At 41.8% G+C, this 22,441-nt stretch overlaps 1 protein-coding gene across 1 annotated transcript in view; it reads left to right on the top strand.

Moving 5' to 3' along the window:
• The window catches only part of CTTNBP2 (cortactin binding protein 2), a 187,461-nt gene that overhangs the window by 123,181 nt on the left and 41,839 nt on the right, over window positions 1–22,441 (top strand). Inside the window, 4 exon segments of the mRNA XM_038387405.2 lie at window positions 4,602–4,697; window positions 5,194–5,273; window positions 16,674–16,760; window positions 16,840–16,939. Of these exon segments, the coding sequence (XP_038243333.1) occupies window positions 4,602–4,697; window positions 5,194–5,273; window positions 16,674–16,760; window positions 16,840–16,939 (363 nt within the window).

Genomic DNA, 22,441 nt, shown 5'->3' with positions numbered 1-22,441 from the left:
AATTAAGTATATTTAAGATTACTTGTGGCAGCTTCTGGGCTAAATCAGGCCATCATGATTGCATTCATTACACAAAACACTCCTCTGGATAAAGATAATGCCTTAAGTATTACTTACCCCGTAAAATAAAATTGTATGAAAATATTTGATGTGGTTTCTTGATATGCTGCTTTAAACCTTAGAGACTAAGGAAATTCCCTTTTGGGAAAGGAGGAGCCCATCCTAAAACAAAATGAAGCCAGATTGCTGGCATGTAAAATTAAAAAGGTCATAGAGGAGTTTTTAAACTATGTGCTGAGGAAAAGCTGACAGGTGTGGAGGAGCACACAGTTCTGACAGACATATCCACTAGGGGAGGATTTATTAAAGGGAATACTTATATCCTGGTAAAGAGGAGAAGATGGATGATAGATTACAGGTAGGAACTAAAGAGAAACAGTGAAATGAAAGAGTCCCATTCAATTACAGCACATGGCAGACAACTAAATATTGACAAATTTTATGAGTGCTTGTATGCAAATGCAAGAAATCTAAATACTAAGATTGGTGAACATGAGTTCCTGGTATTAAATGAGAATTTTGACAGAATAGGTATCACAGAAACTTGTTGGAATGATGATGATCAATGGGGCACGGTAATTCCATAGTACAGAATATATGGGAATGACGGAAGGTCTCACTAATGGTGGAATGGCATTATATGTGAAAGAAAGCGTAGAGTCAAATAGCGTAAAAATCTAAATTAAACTTTGCCATAAAATCTCTATGGATTCCATGCTTGAATAGTAAGATATAGCAGTAGGAATATACTACCAGCCACCTGCCCAGGATGATGAGTGACTGTGAAATGATCCAGGAGATTAAAAAGGCTACAAAAACAGAAAACCAAATAATTATTGGGGATTTCAGCTGTCCCCATACTGACTGGGAACATGTTACCTCAGGATGGGAAGCAGAGCTAAAATTTCTAGACACCATTAATGACAGCTTCTTGGAACAGCTAGTCCTGGAACCCACAAGAGGAGAGGCAATTCTTGATTTATTCCTAAGTGGCACACAGGATCTGGTGCAAGAGGTGAAGATAGCTGAACCGATTGGTAATAGCAACCATAATGTAATTAAATTTAAAATCCTTGTAAGGGGAAAATATCAAAGAAACCCACCATAGTAACATTTAACTTCAAAAAGGGGACCTATGTAAAAATAAGAAGGGTCATTAAATGGAAATTAAAAGAAACAGTCACAAGAGTGCAATGCCTGCAAGCTGTATGGCACCTTTTTAGAAAACACCATAATAAAGGCTCAAACAATATGTATACCCCAAATATATTTTAAAAAAAAACAGTAAGAGGACCAGAAAAATGCCACCATGGTTGAACAACAGAGTAAAAGAAGTAGTTAGAGACAAGACATCACTTAAAAATAGCAAGTCAAATCCTACTGAGGAAGATAGAAAAGAGCATAAACTCTGGCAGGTCGTATGTGAAAGTATAACAAGGCAGGTCAAAAAAAATTGACAAGCAATTAGCAAAAGACACAAAAACAAGAACAAAATTTTTTTTAAGTACATCAGAACCAGGAAGCTTGCCAAACAATCAGTGCATCCACTGGATGATCGAGGTACTAAAAGAAGCATTCAAGGAAGATGAGGGTATTGCAGAGAAGCTAAATGAATTCTATGCATTGGTCTTCACTTCAGAGTACATGAGGGAGATTCCTGCATCTGAGCCACTCTTTTTAAGTGACAAATCAGAGTAGCTGATGGAGATGTTGATAAGAGGAAGTTTTGGAACAAATAGATAAATTAAACAGTAATAAATCACCAGAACCAGATGGTGTTCACCCAAGATTTCTGAAGGAACTCAAATATGAAATTGCAAAACTGTGATATGTAACGTATTGCTTAAATCAGCCTATGTACCAGATGACTGTCAGACAGCTAATGTAACACCAATTGAAAAAAAAAGAGGCAATCCTAGCAATTACAAGCCAGTAAACCTGACTTCAGAATCAGGCAAATTGGTTGAAACTATAATTATCAGACATACAGATGAACACAATTTGTTGAGGAAGAGTCAACTTGGGGAAGTTTAGCTTTTCTAAAGGGAAATCATGCCTCACCAATTGATTTAAATTCTTTGAGTGGGTCAATAAACATGGACAACGATGATCCAGTGGATATATAGTGTACTTGCACTTTCAGAAAGTCTTTAACAAGGTTCCTCACCGAAAGCTCTTAAGCAAAGTAACAAGGAGTCTGGTGACACCTTAAAGACTAACAGATTTATTTGAGCATAAGCTTCCGAGGGGAAAAAACTCACTTCTTCATATGCATGGAGTGTAAGTTACAGATGCAGACATAAATATATTGACACATGAAGAGAAGGGAGTTACCTCACAAGTGGAGAACCAGTGTTGACAGAGCCAATTCGATCAGGGTGGATGTAGTCCACTCCCAACAATAGATGAGGTGGTGTCAATTCCAGGAGAAAAAAAGAAAAGGAATACTTGTGGCACCTTAGAGACTAACAAATTTATTTGAGCATAAGCTTTTGTGAGCCAGATGAAGTGAGCTGTAGCTCACGAAAGCTTATGCTCAAATAAATTTGTTAGTCTCTAAGGTGCCACAAGTACTCCTTTTCTTTTTTGCAAATACAGACTAATACGGCTGCTACTCTGAATTCCAGGAGAGGCAAAGCTGCTTCTGTAATGAGCCAGCCACTCCCAGTCCCTATTCAAGCCCAAATTAATGGTGTTAAATTTGGAAATGAATTTTAGTTCTGCTCTTTCTCTGTGAAGTCTGTTTTTTTGTTCAAGTATAGCTACTTTTAAATCCGTTATAGATGTCCAGGAAGATTAAAGTGTTCTTCCACGGGCTTTTGTGTGTTACCATTCCTGATGTCCGATTTGTGTCCATTTATTCTTTTACATAGGGACAGTCCGGTTTGGCCAGTGTACGTGGCAGAGGGGCATTGTTGACATGTCCAAACCAGACTTGTCATGTAATGGATCCTGATTGATACCTACATGTATAGGCAAAAGAGAAGTCCCATTTTATTTCAGTGAAAACTCTACTTATCTAGGAACTGTTGGGGAAAATTAACAGATTGTCATTCCAGTATGATACTTCCATCTTAGAAGAAAAGAAAACGAGTACTTGTGGCACCTTAGAGACTAATGAATTTATTTGAGCATAAGCTTTCGTGAGCTACAGCTCACTTCATCGGATGCATGCGGTGGAAAATACAGTGGGGAGATTTATATATACACACACAGAGAACATGAAACAATGGGTTTTATCATATACACTGTAAGGAGAGTGATCACTTAAGATGAGCTATTACCAGTGAACACTCTCCTTACAGTGTGTATGATAAAACCCATTGTTTCATGTTCTCTGTGTCTATATAGATCTCCCCACTGTATTTTCCACCGAATGCATCCGCTGAAGTGAGCTGTAGCTCACGAAAGCTTATGCTGAAATAAATTCGTTAGTCTCTAAGGTGCCACAAGTACTACTTTTCTTTTTTACGAATACAGACTAACATGGCTGCTACTCTGAAACCTTTCCATCTTAGAGTAATCATGGAACAATACTGGAAAAACCATACTACATGAATGTGTTTGGCCAATATATTAATAAAGCTACTGTTTTCACTGTTGCTCATCTTTTCATAAACAGCCACTGCAACACAAAATTCAAGCATCTCTTAGGGCTTGATTTTCCATCACCCTGCACCTTTGTGTAGTCATTCCACTAGTGCAAAGTTTGTTTAAAATGCTGCTCTTCAGCTTTCGTAGCTTTTTACACAAGAAGTGAATGCAAATCAGACTTGGTAGCATTTTATGGTCACTTGGCACTGGTGTGAATGACTATGCAAGATATAGAGCAGTGGAAAATCAGGCCCTTCGTCTAACATATATATTATGCTTTGAATCAAGCAAATTGCCATGGTGTTATTCAATGTTTACTATTTAATATGTTAAATGTAAAGGTTCGTTCTTCTTCGAGAGATGTCCCTGTGGGTGCTCCACTTCAGTTACTTCAGGTCAAGGTGTGTCCCAGCGCCTTCGATCGGAGATTTCTACAGTAGTACCCCATGTGCTGTGCCTGCCTCACGAGCTGTCAGTGTTTGCATAGCACGTGCATAGCCTGGGCTCCTCAGTTCCTTCTCTACCATCCCCACCTAGAGACGGAGTTCAGCAGTGCTGTCTGAGATTTAACTAGCTAGTTTTGTTTCTCAGTTTATTTAGATAGCTTTTAGTCATTAAAGTTAATATTTAGGTAAAATACCTTAGCTATTACATTTATTTATTTCTTTATTTTTGAAAACCTCATTATAAAGTGATATTTTAAACTATTGTTTTAATCTCCATACAACGGCAAATGTTCAAATGTCATCACCCATATATAAAATAATTACAAGTTTTTATACATGGAACTGATTTGTTTTTCAAAATAGCAGAACTGAATATATATGTATACATAATGTGCTGGCGGATAGGTGTACTGCGTGTGTGGAGGGGTATATGCAGATGTAGTATGTATATGTCTCTATTCTCTCTTTCTCTCTCTCTCTTTTTTTTTTTTTTTTAAACAGGAAATGTTTCCTGGTCAACAGGTCAGATTTTTCCACAAGCACCATGGGATTTTTTGAAGAGAAATAAAACGGAACACATAACAGTGTTTTTGTTCGGTAAAGGCATTTGCAACTATTTTGTTTTTGAAAATTGAAAAATTCCATAGTAATAGAGATTATGAATCATTTGCTACCATTTGTTTTCTTTAGTATTTCATGCGACTTTCCTGCTTCCCATGCGACTTTCCTTGCTTCCCCCTGCTTGAGATTCAGTTAGCAAAATAATTATTACTTAATTTAGTTGAAACCAAATATGTGGGCCTGGAGCATTTAGAAACACATGGTGGCACTTAGGAGCTGTAAACGTCGTAGGTACAGTTATTTTATAATATCTATACCACCCATAGTACCTCACAGATATCCTTTTAAACCTGTATTACGAGATAAAAGAAGTTGATTAGCAACTCTGATTGGATCTGTGATGTCCATATCGAGTCTTAGAGATTCTTCAAAGTCTCACAATAGCTAGTATAGGAATGTTTGTTTATTTATTACACATTCTTATAAATCATGAGGATTGCAGGTATTAGATAATAACGTATGTATTTTAAAGGTCCTCAGGAAGGCTGCTTAAACAGTGTGACTTACGCATCTATGATCCACCTTCAGATACTGCAGAACTACCTCCGGCTGGTAGGTACCAGACTAGCGCCTGTCTGCTGGCTCTCATCTCCTTTAGGCATATGTGAAAACCCCTGCTTAACCCAGTCTGCAGTGCTGCTACCATCTCACCCTCCATTTCTGTCTTTTGTCACCTTATTGATCAATGATTGATTAATACTGATTATTGATTAATCTCCTAGACCTCAGTGGTCAATAAAGATTCAGTCTTTAGTAGCATCAGGAATATTATAATCAGTATCATTAGAATAAGAGACCCTAGAAGCACATGAGATTGCAATTTTTCACAATTTTCTTTATGAACAAATCTACTAAACCAATAAATAATCCCACAAACACTAAAATACAATAGCAGATAGAGAGTGTGATGGGTTGGGTCACAGAAACCCGCTTGGGACTGCCACCTATTGTGCTTGGATTACCTCTAAGTCCGTTTTCCCTGTCAGCTTGGGACTTCAGTGCCCTGCCTGGTTGTGCCAGACAACTAGCCTGCTACAAACACAGAATGAGGTCTGAACCAAAAGCTGCAGGCTTAACTGAAAACATCTTAAGAAGTGCTCCTTTCTCCAACACCCAGATACCCAGTTCCCAATGGGATCCAAACCCCAAATAATTCTGTTTTAATTTGTATAAAGCTTATACAGGGTAAACTCATAAATTGTTTGCCCTCTATAACTCTGATAGAGAGATATGTACAGCTGTTTGCTCCCCCAGGTATTAATGCTTACTCTGGGTTAATTAATACGTAAAAAGTGATTTTATTAAATATAAAAAGAATGATTTAAGTGGTTCTAAGTAATAACAGACAGAACAAAGTAAATTACCAAGCAAAAAAAACCACGCAAGTCTAAGCCTAATACAGTAGGAAACTAAATGCAAGTAAATCTCACCCTCAGAGATGTTCCAATAAGCTCCTTTTACAGACTATACTCCTTTCTAATCTGGGCCCAATCCTTTCCCCTGGTATAGTCCTTGTTCCAGCTCAGGTGGTAGCTAGGGGATTTCTTATGACTGCAGCCCCCTTTGTTCTGTTCCACCCCTTATATATCTTTTGCACAAGGTGGGAATCCATTGTCCCGGTGTGGGTCCCCACCCCTCCTTCTAAATGGAAAAGCACCAGGTTAAAGATGGATTCCAGTTCAGGTGACATGATCACATGTCACTTTAAGACTTCAGTACCCACTTGCCAGCACACAGGTATACAGGAAGACTTACAAGTAAACAGAGCCATTTACAACCAATTGTCCTGGTTAATGGGAACCATCAAGATCCCAAGCCACCATTAATGGCCCACACTTTGCATAATTACAATAGGACCTCAGAGTTATAGTTCATATTTCTAGTTTCAGATACAACAATGATACATTTATATAAATAGGACAAACACACTCAGTAGATTATAAGCTTTGTAATGATACCTTACAAGAGATCTTTTGCATGAAGTATATTCCAATTACATATTCACACTCATTAGCATATTTTCATAACATCGTATGGAGTGCATCATCACAGAGAGAGTGCAAAGTGTTTAGCCCTGTGGCTGGCATCTCTCTCATCTGCTGCTGAGGGATGGTCATTGTCTTCCTCGTTATCATCTTCATCGTCATCAAAATTCCGATAGTAAGTCTCTAAGCAAGTATCTCCCCTTGAAATCCTCCCCGGAGGCCACAATTCCCCTACACTGCAAGGAAGTAATCAGGAATGATTGGGATAAGACAGGCATGGGCAAGCACATTAACAGAAATTATCTTAGGTTCTGCAGGATCCAGGAACCAAAAGTCCCAATTACTGAGATACCAAAAGTTGATGCTGCCATAGTGTCCCTGACTAAAGATATGGTTAACCCCTCAAAGGGAAGTTCTAGTCTAAGGACTTCTCAGATAGAAAAATGGATGACACTATCAAAAAAGACTGTGAGGCCTCCTGAGCTCCCTCAGTGCGTCACTAGTAGCTTTTTTCTGTTTGTTTGTTTTTGGAGGGCATCTCTACTGGGTGGAAAACTCAGAGCTCTCAAAGGTAGAGAGCCCTCTGACTTTGGTTCTATTTTAAAAAAAGTTACCTTGGAAACAACATTAATTGCTGACATCTCAATGGATGCAATTAGATTCTGAGGCAAACACATGGCCTCCAGCTCAGTGAACAGATGCCACCTATGGCTCTGGAAGATGGATAACCACTCAAAGTGGGTGCTGTGCTCTGCCAAATTCGCAGCCCTGTATAGAAAGAAGCTATACAAGTTAGTGGTAGACAATGCTGCAAAATCTAAACAGTTCCTTCCAACATTACACCATGCCTTTAAAAGAGAATGCGGACTGACCTTCAAAGGTGTTCTTTTTGGCCTTGGCCTTGCAGAATACAAGTGAAGAGACAGCAGATTCTCCAGAAGAATGCCATGGAACCAATGCTTGGGAGGAAAGCCCCAAGGAAACCCTCCTCTCCCAAAGCCTCCATCCATTTGTGACAGAGACTGCATAGATCTCTCCTTGAAGCTGAAGATTGGGAGCAGGATTTCCCATTTCCTGGAGAAATGAGTTGCTTCAACCCCAGACTAGTGGGTCAGGGATACTCACTTGAGTTAAGGGCTCCACCCTGTCAATTTTTCATCCAGTCCCCCATCATGCTGTCTAGTAGGCTCACCACTGAGAGTGTCAATCTGAGGTCAGATTGTCAGAAAATAGGGCAGACATCCCAAGTTGGTGGTATATTCTACAATGAGATTTTACCAAGCCAGTAATAAATGTGCACTCCTGGATTACTATATTAGTCTTACAGTAGAGCCACAGACAGTCTCGTTATGCTTGCTCAGGCCCCTCTTTGCCTCCCAGACAAACTAGACTTTGTGTTGAAAGGTTATTAAAACCAAAAAATCACCTCACATTAGGTTACTCCCAACCCCAAGGGTTCGGTCACTTACTCCAAGTTAATGCATACTCTGAATCTCACACCAAAAATAATGCTGAGAAGCAAATTTCTCTAGTAAACTAACTAAAGGTTTATTAGCTAAGAAAAATAAATGAGTTATTAAGAGGTTAAATCAGATAAAGTATATTAACAGATGAGTCCAAATTTGTAAATCCAAACTGATAGCAAAGATGTACTAATCTGCTAGTTTCCCATAAATCTCTCAGGGTTGCCCAAAATGACTTTGGGGATTTCTGTCTTTGCATCTAGAATGCTCTCTGTACGTGTCCATGGCAGCTCAGAAATACAGGATCGATCCCTGGATTCATTAGTATAGCGTCTTCCACGGAAGGCAATTAGGCCAGTGTTTTCATTCACAGTGGGGCTCTTTCTTTGTTGACTAAATGCAAACTGAGCTTGTGAGCTTTCAGTGTCGAACATAATAATCCATGCTTTAAAGTTGGCAATCTTTTACATTTTCCAAGTTCCAATCTGATGTGATGGGTAAATGTAATGTAAATACAGTGTGATAGTCAGAAACAATCCTTCATTAGTTTTCATGAAGTTTTACACATTAAGTAAATTTTCCTCCTAATACTAATACACCTTTGATGTAGGATTATCTAATTGAAGTGCGTACGTAATGTAATTACATGTAATGTGATGGCAGACAACAAAATACAGATAGGTGAAAACAGTACAATCGACATCTTTTGATCTATTCTAACAAGTGAATTGGCTTGAACACACTAAGTTCTTTTAGCATTTCTTTAATATTCACACACAAGTGAATTACCCTATTGCTGTAGCCTGAGCTGGGAATCTGATAGACAGCATCACACCCCCATCTTGAACAACCCTGTAAAACTCTAATCCAGAATGAGATTTCTCACCACCTAGATATGGGAGTAATGGGGTATGTCTACACTATGAAATTAGGTCGATTTTATAGAAGTCAATTTTTATAAATCGATTTTATACGGTTGATTGTGTGTGTCCCCACTAAGCATATTAAGTCTGCAGAGTGTGTCCTCACTACCGTGGCTAGCATCAACTCACAGAGCAGTGCACTGTGGGAAGCTATCCCACAGTTCCCGCAGTCTCCACTGCCCATTGGAATTCTGGGTTAAGCTCCCAATGCCTGATGGGGCAAAAACATTGTCGTGGGTGGTTTTGGATACATGTCGTCAATCTCCCTTCCCTCTCTCTCTCCCTCCCTCCGTGAAAGCAACTGCAGACAATCATTTCGTGCCTTTTTTCCTGGGTTACCCATTCAGATGCCATAGCATGGAGCCCGCTCACCTCACCGCTGTTGTTGCGAGCATTGTAAGTACCTCGCGCATTATACTGCAGTATGTGCAAAACCTGGCTAAAAGACATCAGCACGAGGACGATTGTGAGAGGACATAGATGTTCCTGAAAGCCTGGAATGTGGCAATTGGGACATCATGGTGGCAGTGGGGCTGGTTGATACAGTGGAATGCTGATTCTGGGCTCGGCAAACAAGGACAGACTGGTGGGACTGCATAGTCTTGCAGGTATGGGGCTGCTAAACTTTCGCATGCATAAGGCCACTTTTCTGGAACTCTGTGATTTGCTTTCCCCTGCCCTGAAGCGCAGGAATACAAAGATGAGAGCTGCCCTGACAGTTGAGAAGTGAGTGACGATAGCCCTGTGGAAGCTTGCAATGCCTGACTGATACCGGTCAGTCGGGAATCAATTTGGAGTGTGCAAATCTACTGTGGGGACTGCTGTGATTCAAGTAGCCAATGCAATCACTGACCTTCTGCTATCAAGGGTAGTGACTCTAGGAAATGTGCAGATCATAGTGGATGGCTTTGCTGCAATGGGTTTCCCTAACTGTGTTGGGTGATAGATGGAACGCATATCCCTATCCTGGGACCGGACCACCTTCCCAACCAGTACATAAACTTTAATGGGTACTTCTCAATGGTGCTGCAAGCAGTGGTGGATTCACAAGGGATGTTTCACCGACATCAACGTGGGATGGCCAGGAAAGGTGCATGATGCTCACATCTTTAGGAAATCCGGGCTGTTTGAGCAGCTGCAAGAAGGAACTTACTTCCCAGACCATAAAATTACTGTTGGGGATGTTGAAATGCCAGTAGTTATCCTTGGGGACTCAGCCTACCCCTTGCTCCCATGGCTCATGAAGCCATACACAGGCAGCCTGGATTGTAGTAAGGAGCAGTTCAACTATAGGCTGAGCAAGTGCAGAATGGTGGTAGAATGTGCCTTTGGACGTTTTAAAGCTCACTGGCTCTGTTTGCTGACTAGGTTAGATCTCAGTGCAACCAATATTCCCATTGTTATTATTGCTTGCTGTGTGCTCCATTATATCTGTGAGAGTCAGGGGGAGACATTTATGGCGGGATGGGAGGTTGAGGCAAATCTCCTAGCTGCCAATTTTGAACAGCCAGACACCAGGGCAATTAGAAGATCACAGGTAGGCACACTGCGCATCAGAGAGGCTTTGAAAACCAGTTTCATGACAGGCTACGATGTGACAGTTGTATGTGTTTCTCCTTAATGCAAACTCGCCCCCTTTGTTGATTTTAATTCCCTGTAAGCCAACCACCCTCCTCCCTTCGATTACAGCTGGCAAAGGAAATAAAGTCACTATTGTTTTGAAACCATGCATTCTTTCTTTCTTAATTAAAAAAAAAGGGAGATAGCTGATAAGGTAGCCCAGGTGGGGTTCGGGAGGAGGGAAGACAAGGGCACATTGCTTATTGTAGCCACACTGCAAATCAAAACTGTTTAAATGACAGCCTTCTGTTGCTTGGGCCATCCTCTGGAGTGGAGTATCTGGGTGCCCTGAGGGCCCTCCCCCTCCATTCTTGGGTGTCTGCGTGAGGAGGGCAGGTGGTTGTACAGTGGATGCAGTGGTGGTTTGTGCTCTTGTTGGCTTTCCTGCAGCTCTACCAGACACCTGAGCATGTCCATTTGCTCCCCCATTAGCCTCAACAGTGCATCCTGCCTCTTCTCATCGTGCTCACTTAATGCTTTCCCGGACTCTGCCACTGAATGCCCCCATGCATTCAGCTGTGCCTTATCAGTGCAGAAGAACTGCATGAGCTCAGAAAACATGTCATTGCTAGTGCGTTTTTTTGCCTTCTAATCTGCGATAACCTCAGGGACAATGATAGGGGGAGCATAGAAACATTTGCACCTACAGGGAGATAAAAAGGGAGAGTAAAATTTAAGATGATGCATTTCTGAGAACAAAAGGAAGACTCTTTCCACAGTGAATCAAGCAATTCATAGCAAACAGCGCATGTGCTTTAGGTACAAGGTTGCATTTTGCCTTTTACATTGAGCGCCTGCCGGTATTGTGACACATTACACATGGCTGGGCAACAGAATTTGGTTTCCAGGCAGCCATGGTAAGCCAAAGGGTACACAGGTTTGGCTTTTAACGCCTTCATAACATGTGGGAATGTTTTCAATCTGCAGCGTCCTCCTTTCCCATAGCAATCAATGCCGGTTGGGTTTGCCATTTAAAAGCAGGGGCTGCAGTTTTCGGGTAGATGTGCAGCACACAGCTCCCCGCACCCCTCCGCGTGGCTATTTGGGATGATCCCTTCACCCCTCTCCCCACCGCATGGCTATTCTCAGGCATGATCCCTTTTAGCCAAGCACAAACAGCCCTGCATGAATGGGGTCCTTTTACTGTTCCTTTACAAAAATTCCCCTACTTCAACCAGGTGACCATGAATGATATCACTCTCCTGAGGCTAACACAGAAAGATAAAGACTGAATGTTGCTTGAATGCGACCAAAACCCAGGACCATTCGCTGCCAGGCTTTGTGCTGCAATGATTCCAGACTACGTACTACTGCCTTGGCATGGTAAAGTGTCCTACTGTGGAGGACAAAATAAGGCAGCCCTCCCCAGAAACCTTCTGCAAAGGCTTTCAGAGTACCTCCAGGAGAGCTTCATGGAGATGTCCCTTGAGGATTCCCACTCCATCCCCAGACACATTAACAGATTTTTCCAGTAGCTGTACTGGCTGCAAATGCATCCCAAGTCTTCAGGACAAATCAAACATTAAACACTATTGCTTTTAAACCCTGTACTGTAGTTACAAATGTGCACTCTCCAAAGGTGCCTTCTCCGCCTTCAAAGTCGGGAATTCCACCTTGCGAGGGTATTGGTTCCAGGGTGATGAAAAGGTCCTGCTGCCGGGGAGGACAGATTCACCGCTTGCCTGCTCCACATTCTCCTCCTCTTCTTCCTCATCCACAAAATCCTCCTCCGTGTTGCATGAGACTCCCCCCTTGCAGCTGTCCCCGGACAGTGGTGGAGCAGTAGTAGGGTCCCCCCCCCAAGAATGCCATGTAGCTGATCATAGAAGTGGCAGGTATGGGGCTCTGACCCAGAGCTACCGTTTGCCTCCTTTGTCTTTTGGTAGGCTTGCCTGAGCAACTTGACTTTCACGTCGCACTGCTGTGTGTCCCAGTTGCAGTCTCTGTCCATCATGCCCTGTGTGATTTTGGCATATATATTAGCATTTCTTCTTTTTGATCGGAGTTCTGCTTGCACAGATTCTTCTCCCCATACAGCAATCAGATCAGTGCTCCATGCTGGAGCTCGTTTGCGATTCTGGGGGACTGCATGGTCACCTGCGCTGCTGAGCTCGCCACCCTGACCAAACAGGAAATGAAATTCAAAAGTTCCCCAGGCTTTTCCTGTGTACTTGGCTAGCGCATCAGAGTTGAAAGTGCTGTCCAGAGCGGTCACATTGGAGCACTCTGGAATAGCTCCCGGAGGCCAATAATGTTGATTTGCATCCTCACTACCCCAAATTCAACCCATCAAGGTCGATTTTAGCTCGTCGGGGAGGAGTACAGAAGTCATTTTAAGAGCCCTTTAGGTCGACAGAACGGGGTTGCTTGTGTAGACACATTCATTATAAAATCGCGGCTAAATTCGACCTAACCCTGTAGTTTAGACCAGGGCTATGGTAATAGATATGGGAGTAATAGAGAGCATTCCCTCAGAAGAAAGATTCTCAAGGTGCTACTCCATCTTCTTTATCGTTCAGAAATGTATGGAAGAAGTCTGAGCCAATCCAGATCTCAAAAGGCTCAACAAATGGATGAAGGAAACGTAGTTCCAGATAGAGACTCTAACTGCTACAGTGTCATCCCTGTCCCCAGGGGAATCTTCTGACTTCAGTGGATCTGACAGATGCACATATCCACATCCCAATCAGACTGGGCTATTGCAGGTTCCTAAGGTTTGCCAATGGCAGGTAGCAGTCTCAATATCAGACACTCCCATTCAGCTTGTCATTGGCCCCCCTGGATCTCTACAGAGATGGTGGTGGAAATTGTAGGCAGACTCACGTTACCTATACCCCTTCCCAGATGACATCTTAATCAGAGCTCTGTCCCCAGCAACAGCACACTGAGCTACAATCCTCAACCTTGAATCTCCTGTAGGAGCATGGCTTTATTATCAGCATCAAAAAAGCCTTGAGAAGAACCACATCCTGATTGTCAGACAACATGATCCCAGTCACATATGTGAACAACCAAGGGGGCAGCAAGAAGCCCAGCACTACAGGCTGAAGCAATGGAAATCATGCAGTGGGTGGAGAGTTCTCTCCTCTCCCTCAGGGCAACTCACATAAAGGGAGACTTGAATAAAAAGGCAGACTAACTCAGCAGGCACAAGATGAACAGATGCAAGTGGTGCCTGAAGCAGGAGGTTGTCTAGTTAATCATCCAATTGTTTGGCCTTTCCTTAACCATTTAAGAACCTCACATAAATGTGTAGAAATCAAAGTAATTCCCCAGGGAAGTGAACCCCAGATCCATGGACAACCCTCCTCACTCCATCGAGTTGGTGTCAGACGCCCTGGACCTTGGCTGAGGTGCGCACCTTGGAGATCTTCAGACCCAGGGTATGTGGTCCCCGGAGGAGATGGTGCTCCACATAAACATCAAAGAACTGAGAGAGGTCCAATTGGCATGTGGTGTCTTCCTACCTCACCTGTCATGCAAGGTGGTGAGAGTCCTGACGGACAACACAGCCTTGATGTTCTGCATCAACAGGCAAGGGGGAGCGCGCTCATCGGCTCTTTGCCAGGCGGCACTCTGGCTCTGGAATTTTTGCATCAACCACGAGATCCACCTGAAGGCTTGTCACCTCCCTGGCGTCAAGAACACGCTAGTGGATCACCTCAGCAGGGTCTTTTCCTTTCACCCTGAGTGGTCGCTCCACTGCGATGTAGCCTACATGGTCTTCCAGAGGTGGGGAACTCCTCAAGTGGACCTGTTCACCACCAGGCAAAACAGAAAGTATCATCTGTTTTTGTTCTCAGCAAGGATTCCCTCTCCAGTGCCTGCCTTCTGTTGTGGTCGGGGACCCAATGTACATGTTCCTTCCAATCCCACTCATCACCAAGGTCCTGGCAAAGATCAAGAGAGACAGGGCCCGGGTTAGCATGATCACCCCGGCGTAGCCTCCCCATCACTGGTTCGGCACATTCATGAACCTGTCAGCAGCCCTTTCCTGGCCCCTGCCCAACTAACCAGACCTGCTGTAACAGGATCACGGTCAGCTCTTACATCTGAATTCATCAATCCTTTGGTTCAGTAAAAACTATGTAACTCATTATTTCTTTCAGAATGGCCCTGATTTGTTCTCTGGACATCAGAAAACCTGACAGTCTGATATGTTGATATTTTTCCACTAGTACTTCATAATTTCTGTGCACCTTTTTAGGATTCACAGGACTGTTCTGATTTGCCTTTGTGGAGGGAACGGGGAGGAAGGGAGTAGTATTTTAGTTAAAAGATATTTTTTAAAACTCCAGCATGTACTGTATGGACAACACTTAAAATAACGTTTTCTCTTTTCAAAAGGACATTTTTCCGTCAATCACTTATTTTCTGTCACATAAAAAATAAATTGCAAGCTTGGAAATGAAGTCATTAAATTAATTTGTACTAGCTACCAATTGATTGATGAATTATTTATTGAAATGTAATATACAGGTGATTATTAGCAGCTTTAAAGAGGAAACAAAATTAAAATAAGTTGGTTCATATCAACCATTATTAGAGAAACCCTATTCCTTACTGAGCAGCAGCTTTGTTTGTATAAAAATATCATTTTTCATTACATAAGTTATTTGGTGTATGAAAACTGATGAGAAAGCAAATCTGGGTAAATTAGCTTTTGGAGGTCATTGTTTTCATAGCAATAGAACCAGTTTAAACCTAATTAAAACACAAGTAAAAAATTACCTCTAGAGCCCTCTGCTGGTAAATTAGGTAAACAATGTTTGTAGCAGTCTGACAATTACCCAGTAGTTTAAAGAAAAGGAGTACTTGTGGCACCTTAGAGACTAACAAATTTATTAGAGCATAAGCTTTCGTGAGCTACAGCTCACTTCATCGGATGCATTTGAACTGTGTTCCCTTGACAGTTAATTACACATGAGCACTACTTTAATAGCATTTTACAAAGTGAAGGCCCACAAGTAATTTTGATTTGAAATAGGTTTTAGTTCTCCAGAACATTATACAGTGCATTTGTGAGTTTCAATTAGAGATAAAGCTGCAGCTTTGTCATTCAGTTAAAAAAATTAAAACATGTTGAAGTAAAACCATCATAGAGAACTAGAAATATTTTTTTTAAATGTGGGCTTTATAATAGTATGGAACGGGACAGCAACCTTCAGCACACAGCCCATCAGGGTAATCCGCTGGCAGCTCCTGGTGGGCGCGGTTCACCATTCCCGGCCAATAGTTATATAAAAGTAGCAAGATGGTTATATAATGGGGAAAAAAAGTTCTTGTTTTTAGATAAGAGAGACTGATGCATTTAGATAATAGATAGTAAACCCAAAGCAGCTACCTTTAAATATGAATGGTAGGATATTTGGGTTACTTTTCACACTTGTAGAGCAGGTATCTCTTTGCCTCTTCAGCATGCTTTTTATAACCCAAGAGGTCAAATTAAATCAGCTTAGCCAAATAGGTCCATATATTATGACACTGGGTTCCTGTATTGTTAGTGAAAATTATATTTTTAGAGTTTTGAGGAGTAGTTTTTGCCTCAACTTAAAATAAATCTGGCAAAAACTTAAAAGTTGATGGTTTTTGTAGAATAATTTGGGTTTGAAGGGTTGTTTTATGAATTCTGCCCACTCTGTCCTTGAATTTGATTGTTAACTGTAACCCTATTGTCTGGGTTTGTCAAATTCAACCATTGATGGGACAAAAGAATGTTTTCACATACCTTTATAAATTAAGAACAATCCCATGTCATTTCTATGTGAAAATCTCTCTTTAAAAACTGTGACACACCAATACTGCCCATGTAGAACACTGTATGTAAGGCATATCAGTTTCATGATTGTGAAGTGGAAAATTCCACACATACCCAACCCCTTTGTTTTTGGTTCTTTTGTTTTGATTTAAAATATCCAGGTCTATGAATATTCATGTAAAGTTTACTTTGTTTATGTGTAGGTTGAACAATACCGTAATGTCATCTTTCATGGTCAAGAAGGAAGTTTGCAAGACTACATAGCACATCAGATAGCGCTCTGTATGAAGGTAGTAAACAAGCATACAAAATAAATAATTCTAGAAAACAGCATGTAAGCTTCCCTAAACCTGTGAATTTTCAACACAGAAAAAGCAAGTGGCTGCCGGATTCACCTGTGAAATAGTTAAAGTTGAAGTGGATGCTGATTTCTCCAAGGAGCAGCTTGCAGAATTATTCATCAATAACGGTAAGATTATTTCAGTAGATCTATTTTGTTAACTAGAAGGCTACTTCTAAAGATGCTTTTTCAAGAAACATTAAAGCATATTGTATAGCTTACAGTATATTTTTAATAGAGTTCTGAAAATCTCACAAATTCTGGAAAAGGAAACAAGGGTCTCAAGTGAGCTAGTGCTAAAAGTGGCAGTCCAAAAATGAGCTTTGTGTAAACTTTATGCCTTTTACGTTAATGGATTCTTAATATTTTTTCTCCTATTCCCTTTCATGTTTCCTTATGTTAGTGAACATTTCACTTGATTTCCAAGGCTCAGACCTGTTGAACCAGAAATATAAGAACATTGCTACTTTATCGTGCCTGCTGGCTGAATACAGCACTTTATTCTCCAGAGCTGTCAGCATCTTTCGCAAGCAATGAAAAATAGTGTTTAAAAATACTATAAAGAAGTTGAAAAAACAGAATTGCAGGTGGTATTTTCTGGAAAAAACAAGGAAATTATATATAGAGAGAGAGATCCAATAAACTGGATTAAAGAAAAAACAAATACTGATTATCCTAAATGGAATATTATCTAGAGTTATTCTACTTATCCAGTTCTTAAGTTTTGAACTTATTTGTACTTTTACTGTCTACTGGAATTTTTCACAACAGCCATAAGAAGAATGCCATTTTTCAACTTCAATTTATTAAAACAATAGGCTTCAGACTGTGTGAGAGTCCATATCAATGAGTGTCTCCAATTCCAGGAGACCTGGAAATGTAGTGAGCCATTTCTATAGGATCACTTTTAGTCCTTTTTAAATAAGTGGGTTGTTTGCTGTTTGTTCTACAAAGCCTTTTTTGAAAACCCAGATTGTTGTGATACTTCATTATTTATTGCTCAAATGTTATATTTTTCTGACTGGTAGGTGGTGTGTTAAATATTGAACTAATCGTATTCTCCAGTTTTCCATGGTATTACATTTAACAGCATACAAGCACATCTGTATTTGGAATACTAGAATAGTGTTATGTTAACACAACATTATTTCCCCTTAAGAGAGTTTTCACTGCATACATCTTCTTTAATCTGTCCAGTACTTCTCTTCACTGTGGCTAAAAGTTTCAAATGTCAGTGAGAGCAATGGGTTTTCAGCACTTCTGCAAATCAGGTTTGTTCTTTAGATATTTTAAATTTAAGTTAAAGTTTAAGATTTAATTGCCTAACTGTAGGCATTAATCCATGTGTATTTTGTCTCATTGCTACAGAACAAAGTTAAATTCCTGTTGTTAGTGTAATGTGAACCACTTTTTAAAACAACAGTAAAGTTATACAAGGATTGAAATATCCCACAAAGATATTTTGAGCAGCATACTAATTCTTGAAATGGTTCTGGTCGGTGTGCCCTAACTATAATTTTGGGATGACCAGTAACGAAGAATAAAAAAGAGAGACTGCTAAGTAATGAAAGCTGATAAGGAAGGCAGGATGGACTAACACCAAACTTGGTAAAAAAAAAAAAAAAAACCACAACTTGGAGAAAAACTAAGGAAGGGAGAGCATAGAAGAGGAACTGAATGTGGGAAAGAGAGGGATAGAGCAGACACATAATGGGATTCTGCTCTGCCTTGTAAGGTTTGTTGTTTTGTTTTGTTTTGATTTGTAAAAAAGAGAGAGTCTGAGAAAAAGAAAATGGAATGGACAAAAAAATTGGGGGAGAATCAAGAAATGGTAAAGAAAAGAGAGAATACATTTAGCATTTAGGCTAGTTAAATGTGTTTTATTTTCCCCAGGTCATCGTATTTCTGTGAATAGAATCCTATAGCCTTCCTAGTTTGATGAGAAGGCAGGTGTTGATTAATAACAAGAATTTTTGTTATAAACTGGGGACACATCACTTGGAAGTAACAGAGGAAGAGAAGGAACTCGGAGTATTGGTTGATCAGAGGATGACTTGAGCTGCCAATGTGATATGGCCGTGAAAAAAGCTAATGCGGTCTTGGGATGCATCAGGCAAGGTATTTCCAGTAGAGATAAGGAGGTGTTACTACCGTTATACAAAGCACTGGTGAGACCTCATCTGGAATATTGTGTGCATTTCTGGTCTCCCAAGTTTAAGAAAGATTAATCCAAACTGGAACAGGTACAGAGAAGGGCTACTAGGATGATCCGAGGAATGGAAAACCTGTCTTATGAAAGGAGACTCAAAGAGCTTGGCTTGTTTAGCCTAACCAAAAGAAGGCTGAGAGGAGATATGATTGATACTGGATATGAGTCAGCAGTCAGCAGTGTGCCCTTGTTGCCAAGAAGGCCAATGGCATTTTGGGATGTATAAGTAGGGGCATAGCAAGCAGATCGAGGGACGTGATCGTTCCCCTCTATTCGACACTGGTGAGGCCTCATCTGGAGTACTGTGTCCAGTTTTGGGCCCCACGCTACAAGAAGGATGTGGATAAATTGGAAAGAGTACAGCGAAGGGCAACAAAAATGATTAGGGGTCTAGAGCACATGACTTATGAGGAGAGGCTGAGGGAGCTGGGATTGTTTAGTCTGCAGAAGAGAAGAATGAGGGGGGATTTGATAGCTGCTTTCAACTACCTGAAAGGGGGTTTCAAAGAGGATGGCTCTAGACTGTTCTCAATGGTAGCAGATGACAGAACCAGGAGTAATGGTCTCAAGTTGCAATGGGGGAGGTTTAGATTGGATATTAGGAAAAACTTTTTCACTAAGAGGGTGGTGAAACACTGGAATGCGTTACCTAGGGAGGTGGTAGAATCTCCTTCCTTAGAGGTTTTTAAGGTCAGGCTTGACAAAGCCCTGGCTAGGATGATTTAACTGGGACTTGGTCCTGCTTTGAGCAGGGGGTTGGACTAGATGACCTTCTGGGGTCCCTTCCAACCCTGATATTCTATGATTCTATGATTGCTCTTTATAAATATATCAGAAGGATAAATACCATGGAGGGAGAAGAGTTTATTTAAGCTCAGTACCAATGTGGACACAAGAACAAATGGATATAAACTGGCCATCAGGAAGTTTAGACTTGAAATTAGACGAAGGTTTCTAATCATCGGAGGACTGAAATTCTGGAACAGCCTTCCAAGGGAAGCAGTGGGGGCAAAAAACATATCTGGCTTCAAGACTAAGCTTGATAAGTTTATGGAAGGGATGATATGACGGGATAGCCTAATTTTGGCAATTAATTGATCTTCAACTATTTGTGGTAGATATGCCTAATGGCCTGTGGTGGAATGTTAGATGGGGTGCGATCTGAGTTACTACAGAAAATTCTTTCCTGGGTGTCTGGCTGGGTGAGTCTTGCCCACATGCTCAGGGTTTAGCTCAGGGGTTTCAAACACGCGGCCCGCAGGCTGCATGTGACCCGCGGGGTTATTTTCTGCAGCCCGCCAACTCCCCGCGGCCCCCCCGCCCTCCCCAGCATTTACCTAGAGCAGTTCCGGCATATACCAGGGACAGGGCGGGCTCCACTCTGGGAAGCAGCCGGAAATTGGGGGGGCACAGGGGTCTGTGTGTTGCCTTGGCTGCTCCTCCCGGTACCTCCCCCAAAGCTCCTATTGGCCACAGTTTCCCATTCCCGATGGGAGCTTTGGGGGAGGTACCTGGAGGAGCAGCTAGGGCAACACACAGAACCCTGTGGCCTCCTCCAGGTCCTGGCCGCTTCCCGGAGCGATGCGGGGGCAGGGCAGGCAGGCAGGCAGGTGGTCAGGGTGCAGGAGAGGTATGAGGTGCGCCAGAGGGTTCGGCTGCACACTGGGGCGGACCCGCCCCCAGAACCCCTCCTACAGCTGAACCCTCTGGAGCATCTCACACCTCTCCTGCACCCTAACCACCTGCCCTGAGTCCCCTGCTGCACCCCGAGCCCCTCCTGCACCCCAGCCCCCTACCCCGAGCTCCCTGCTGCACCCTGCACCTTCCTGCACCCCCTGGGGGCAGGGAGGGGGTGTAGTTGGGGTGGGGATATCAGGGAAGGGCTGGCATGGGAGCGGGGCAGTGGGGTGGGGGTCAGAGGTGCGGCCCTCGGGCCAATGTACTAGTCCTCATGTGGCCCTCGTGGTCATTTGAGTTTGAGACCCCTGGTTTAGCTGATCGCCATATATGGGGTCGGGAAGGAATTTTACTCCAGGGCAGATTGGCAGAGGCCCTGGGGTTTTTTCGCCTTTCTCTGCAGCGTGGGGCACGGGTCATTTGCTGGAGGATTCTCTGCTCCTTGAAGTCTTTAAACCATGAATTGAGGACTTCAGTAGCTCAGACATAGGTGAGAGGTTTGTTACAGGAATGGGTGGGTGAGATTCTGTGGCCTGTGTTGTGCAGGAGGTCAGACTAGACGATCATAATGGTCCCTTCTGACCTTAAAGTCTATGATTCTATATTATTGATGAGACTGGGGCAAACTGCTGGTTGCTACTGTCACTGACAAAATTTAACAAGATAGGGTTCTAAAATAAATAAAATTGACATGAAACAGGTAACTTTTTTTTTCTGATTTAAGTGCTAGCATAATAATGCATTTTAATGGGCTTTTTTATATTTATATTGACAGAGCTGTGATGATTTACCCAGTCTGGGAATCTGGCCCATTATCACTTTATTTAAAAAAATAAAATAAGTAATAGCTGAGGATGGGTTCTTGAGTTTCTTATTGGGATGAGAAATTTTGAGAACTCATACAGACAAGCAGAAGCAGAATTTTTAAGCAGGGCCTTTGTTTTAAAATACACAGGGTTTTTTTGTGATTTTTCATTTGTGCTTCATTCTCTGGTAGTCAAAAAAGTGAACAGAATATTGGGAATCATTAAGAAAGGAATAGATAGTAAGACAGAAAATATATTGCCTCTATATAAATCCATGGTACACCCACATCTTGTATACTGCATGCAGATGTGATCGCCTCATCTCAAAAAAGGTATATTGGAATTTGAAAAGGTTCAGAAAAGGGCAACAAAAATTATTTAGGGGTATGGAACAGCCGCCATATGAGCAGAGATGTGTAAGACTGGGACTTTTCAGCTTGGAAAAGGGATGACTAAGGGGGGATATGATAGAGGTCTATAAAATCATGACTGGTGTGGAGAAAGTAAATAAGGAAGTGTTATTTACTCCTCCTCATAACACAAGAACTAGCAGTCACCAAATGAAATTAATAGGCAGCAGGTTTAAAACAAACAAACGGAAGTATTTTTTCACACAACAGGCAGTCAACCTGTGGAACTCCTTGCCAGAGGATGCTGTAAGGCCAAGACTATAACAGTGTTCAAAAAAGAGCTAAATAAATTTATGAAGGATAGGTCCCTCGATGGCTATTAGCCAGGATGTACAGGGATGGTGTTCTTAGCCTCTGTTTGCCAGAAGCTGGGAATACGTGATGGGATGGATCACTTGATGATTACCTGTTCTGTTCATTCCCTCTAGGGCACCTGGCATTGCTCACTGTCGGCAGACAGGATACTGGGCTAGATGGACCTTAGGTCTGACCCAGTATGGCTGTTCTTATGTTCTATGTTCTTATGCTC

Source organism: Dermochelys coriacea, chromosome 1 (genome assembly GCF_009764565.3).
Source record: "Dermochelys coriacea isolate rDerCor1 chromosome 1, rDerCor1.pri.v4, whole genome shotgun sequence".
NCBI classification, from domain to species: domain Eukaryota; kingdom Metazoa; phylum Chordata; order Testudines; family Dermochelyidae; genus Dermochelys; species Dermochelys coriacea.
Note: the sequence above shows the minus strand (reverse complement) of the source record. Positions and strands in the feature narration are given on the sequence as shown.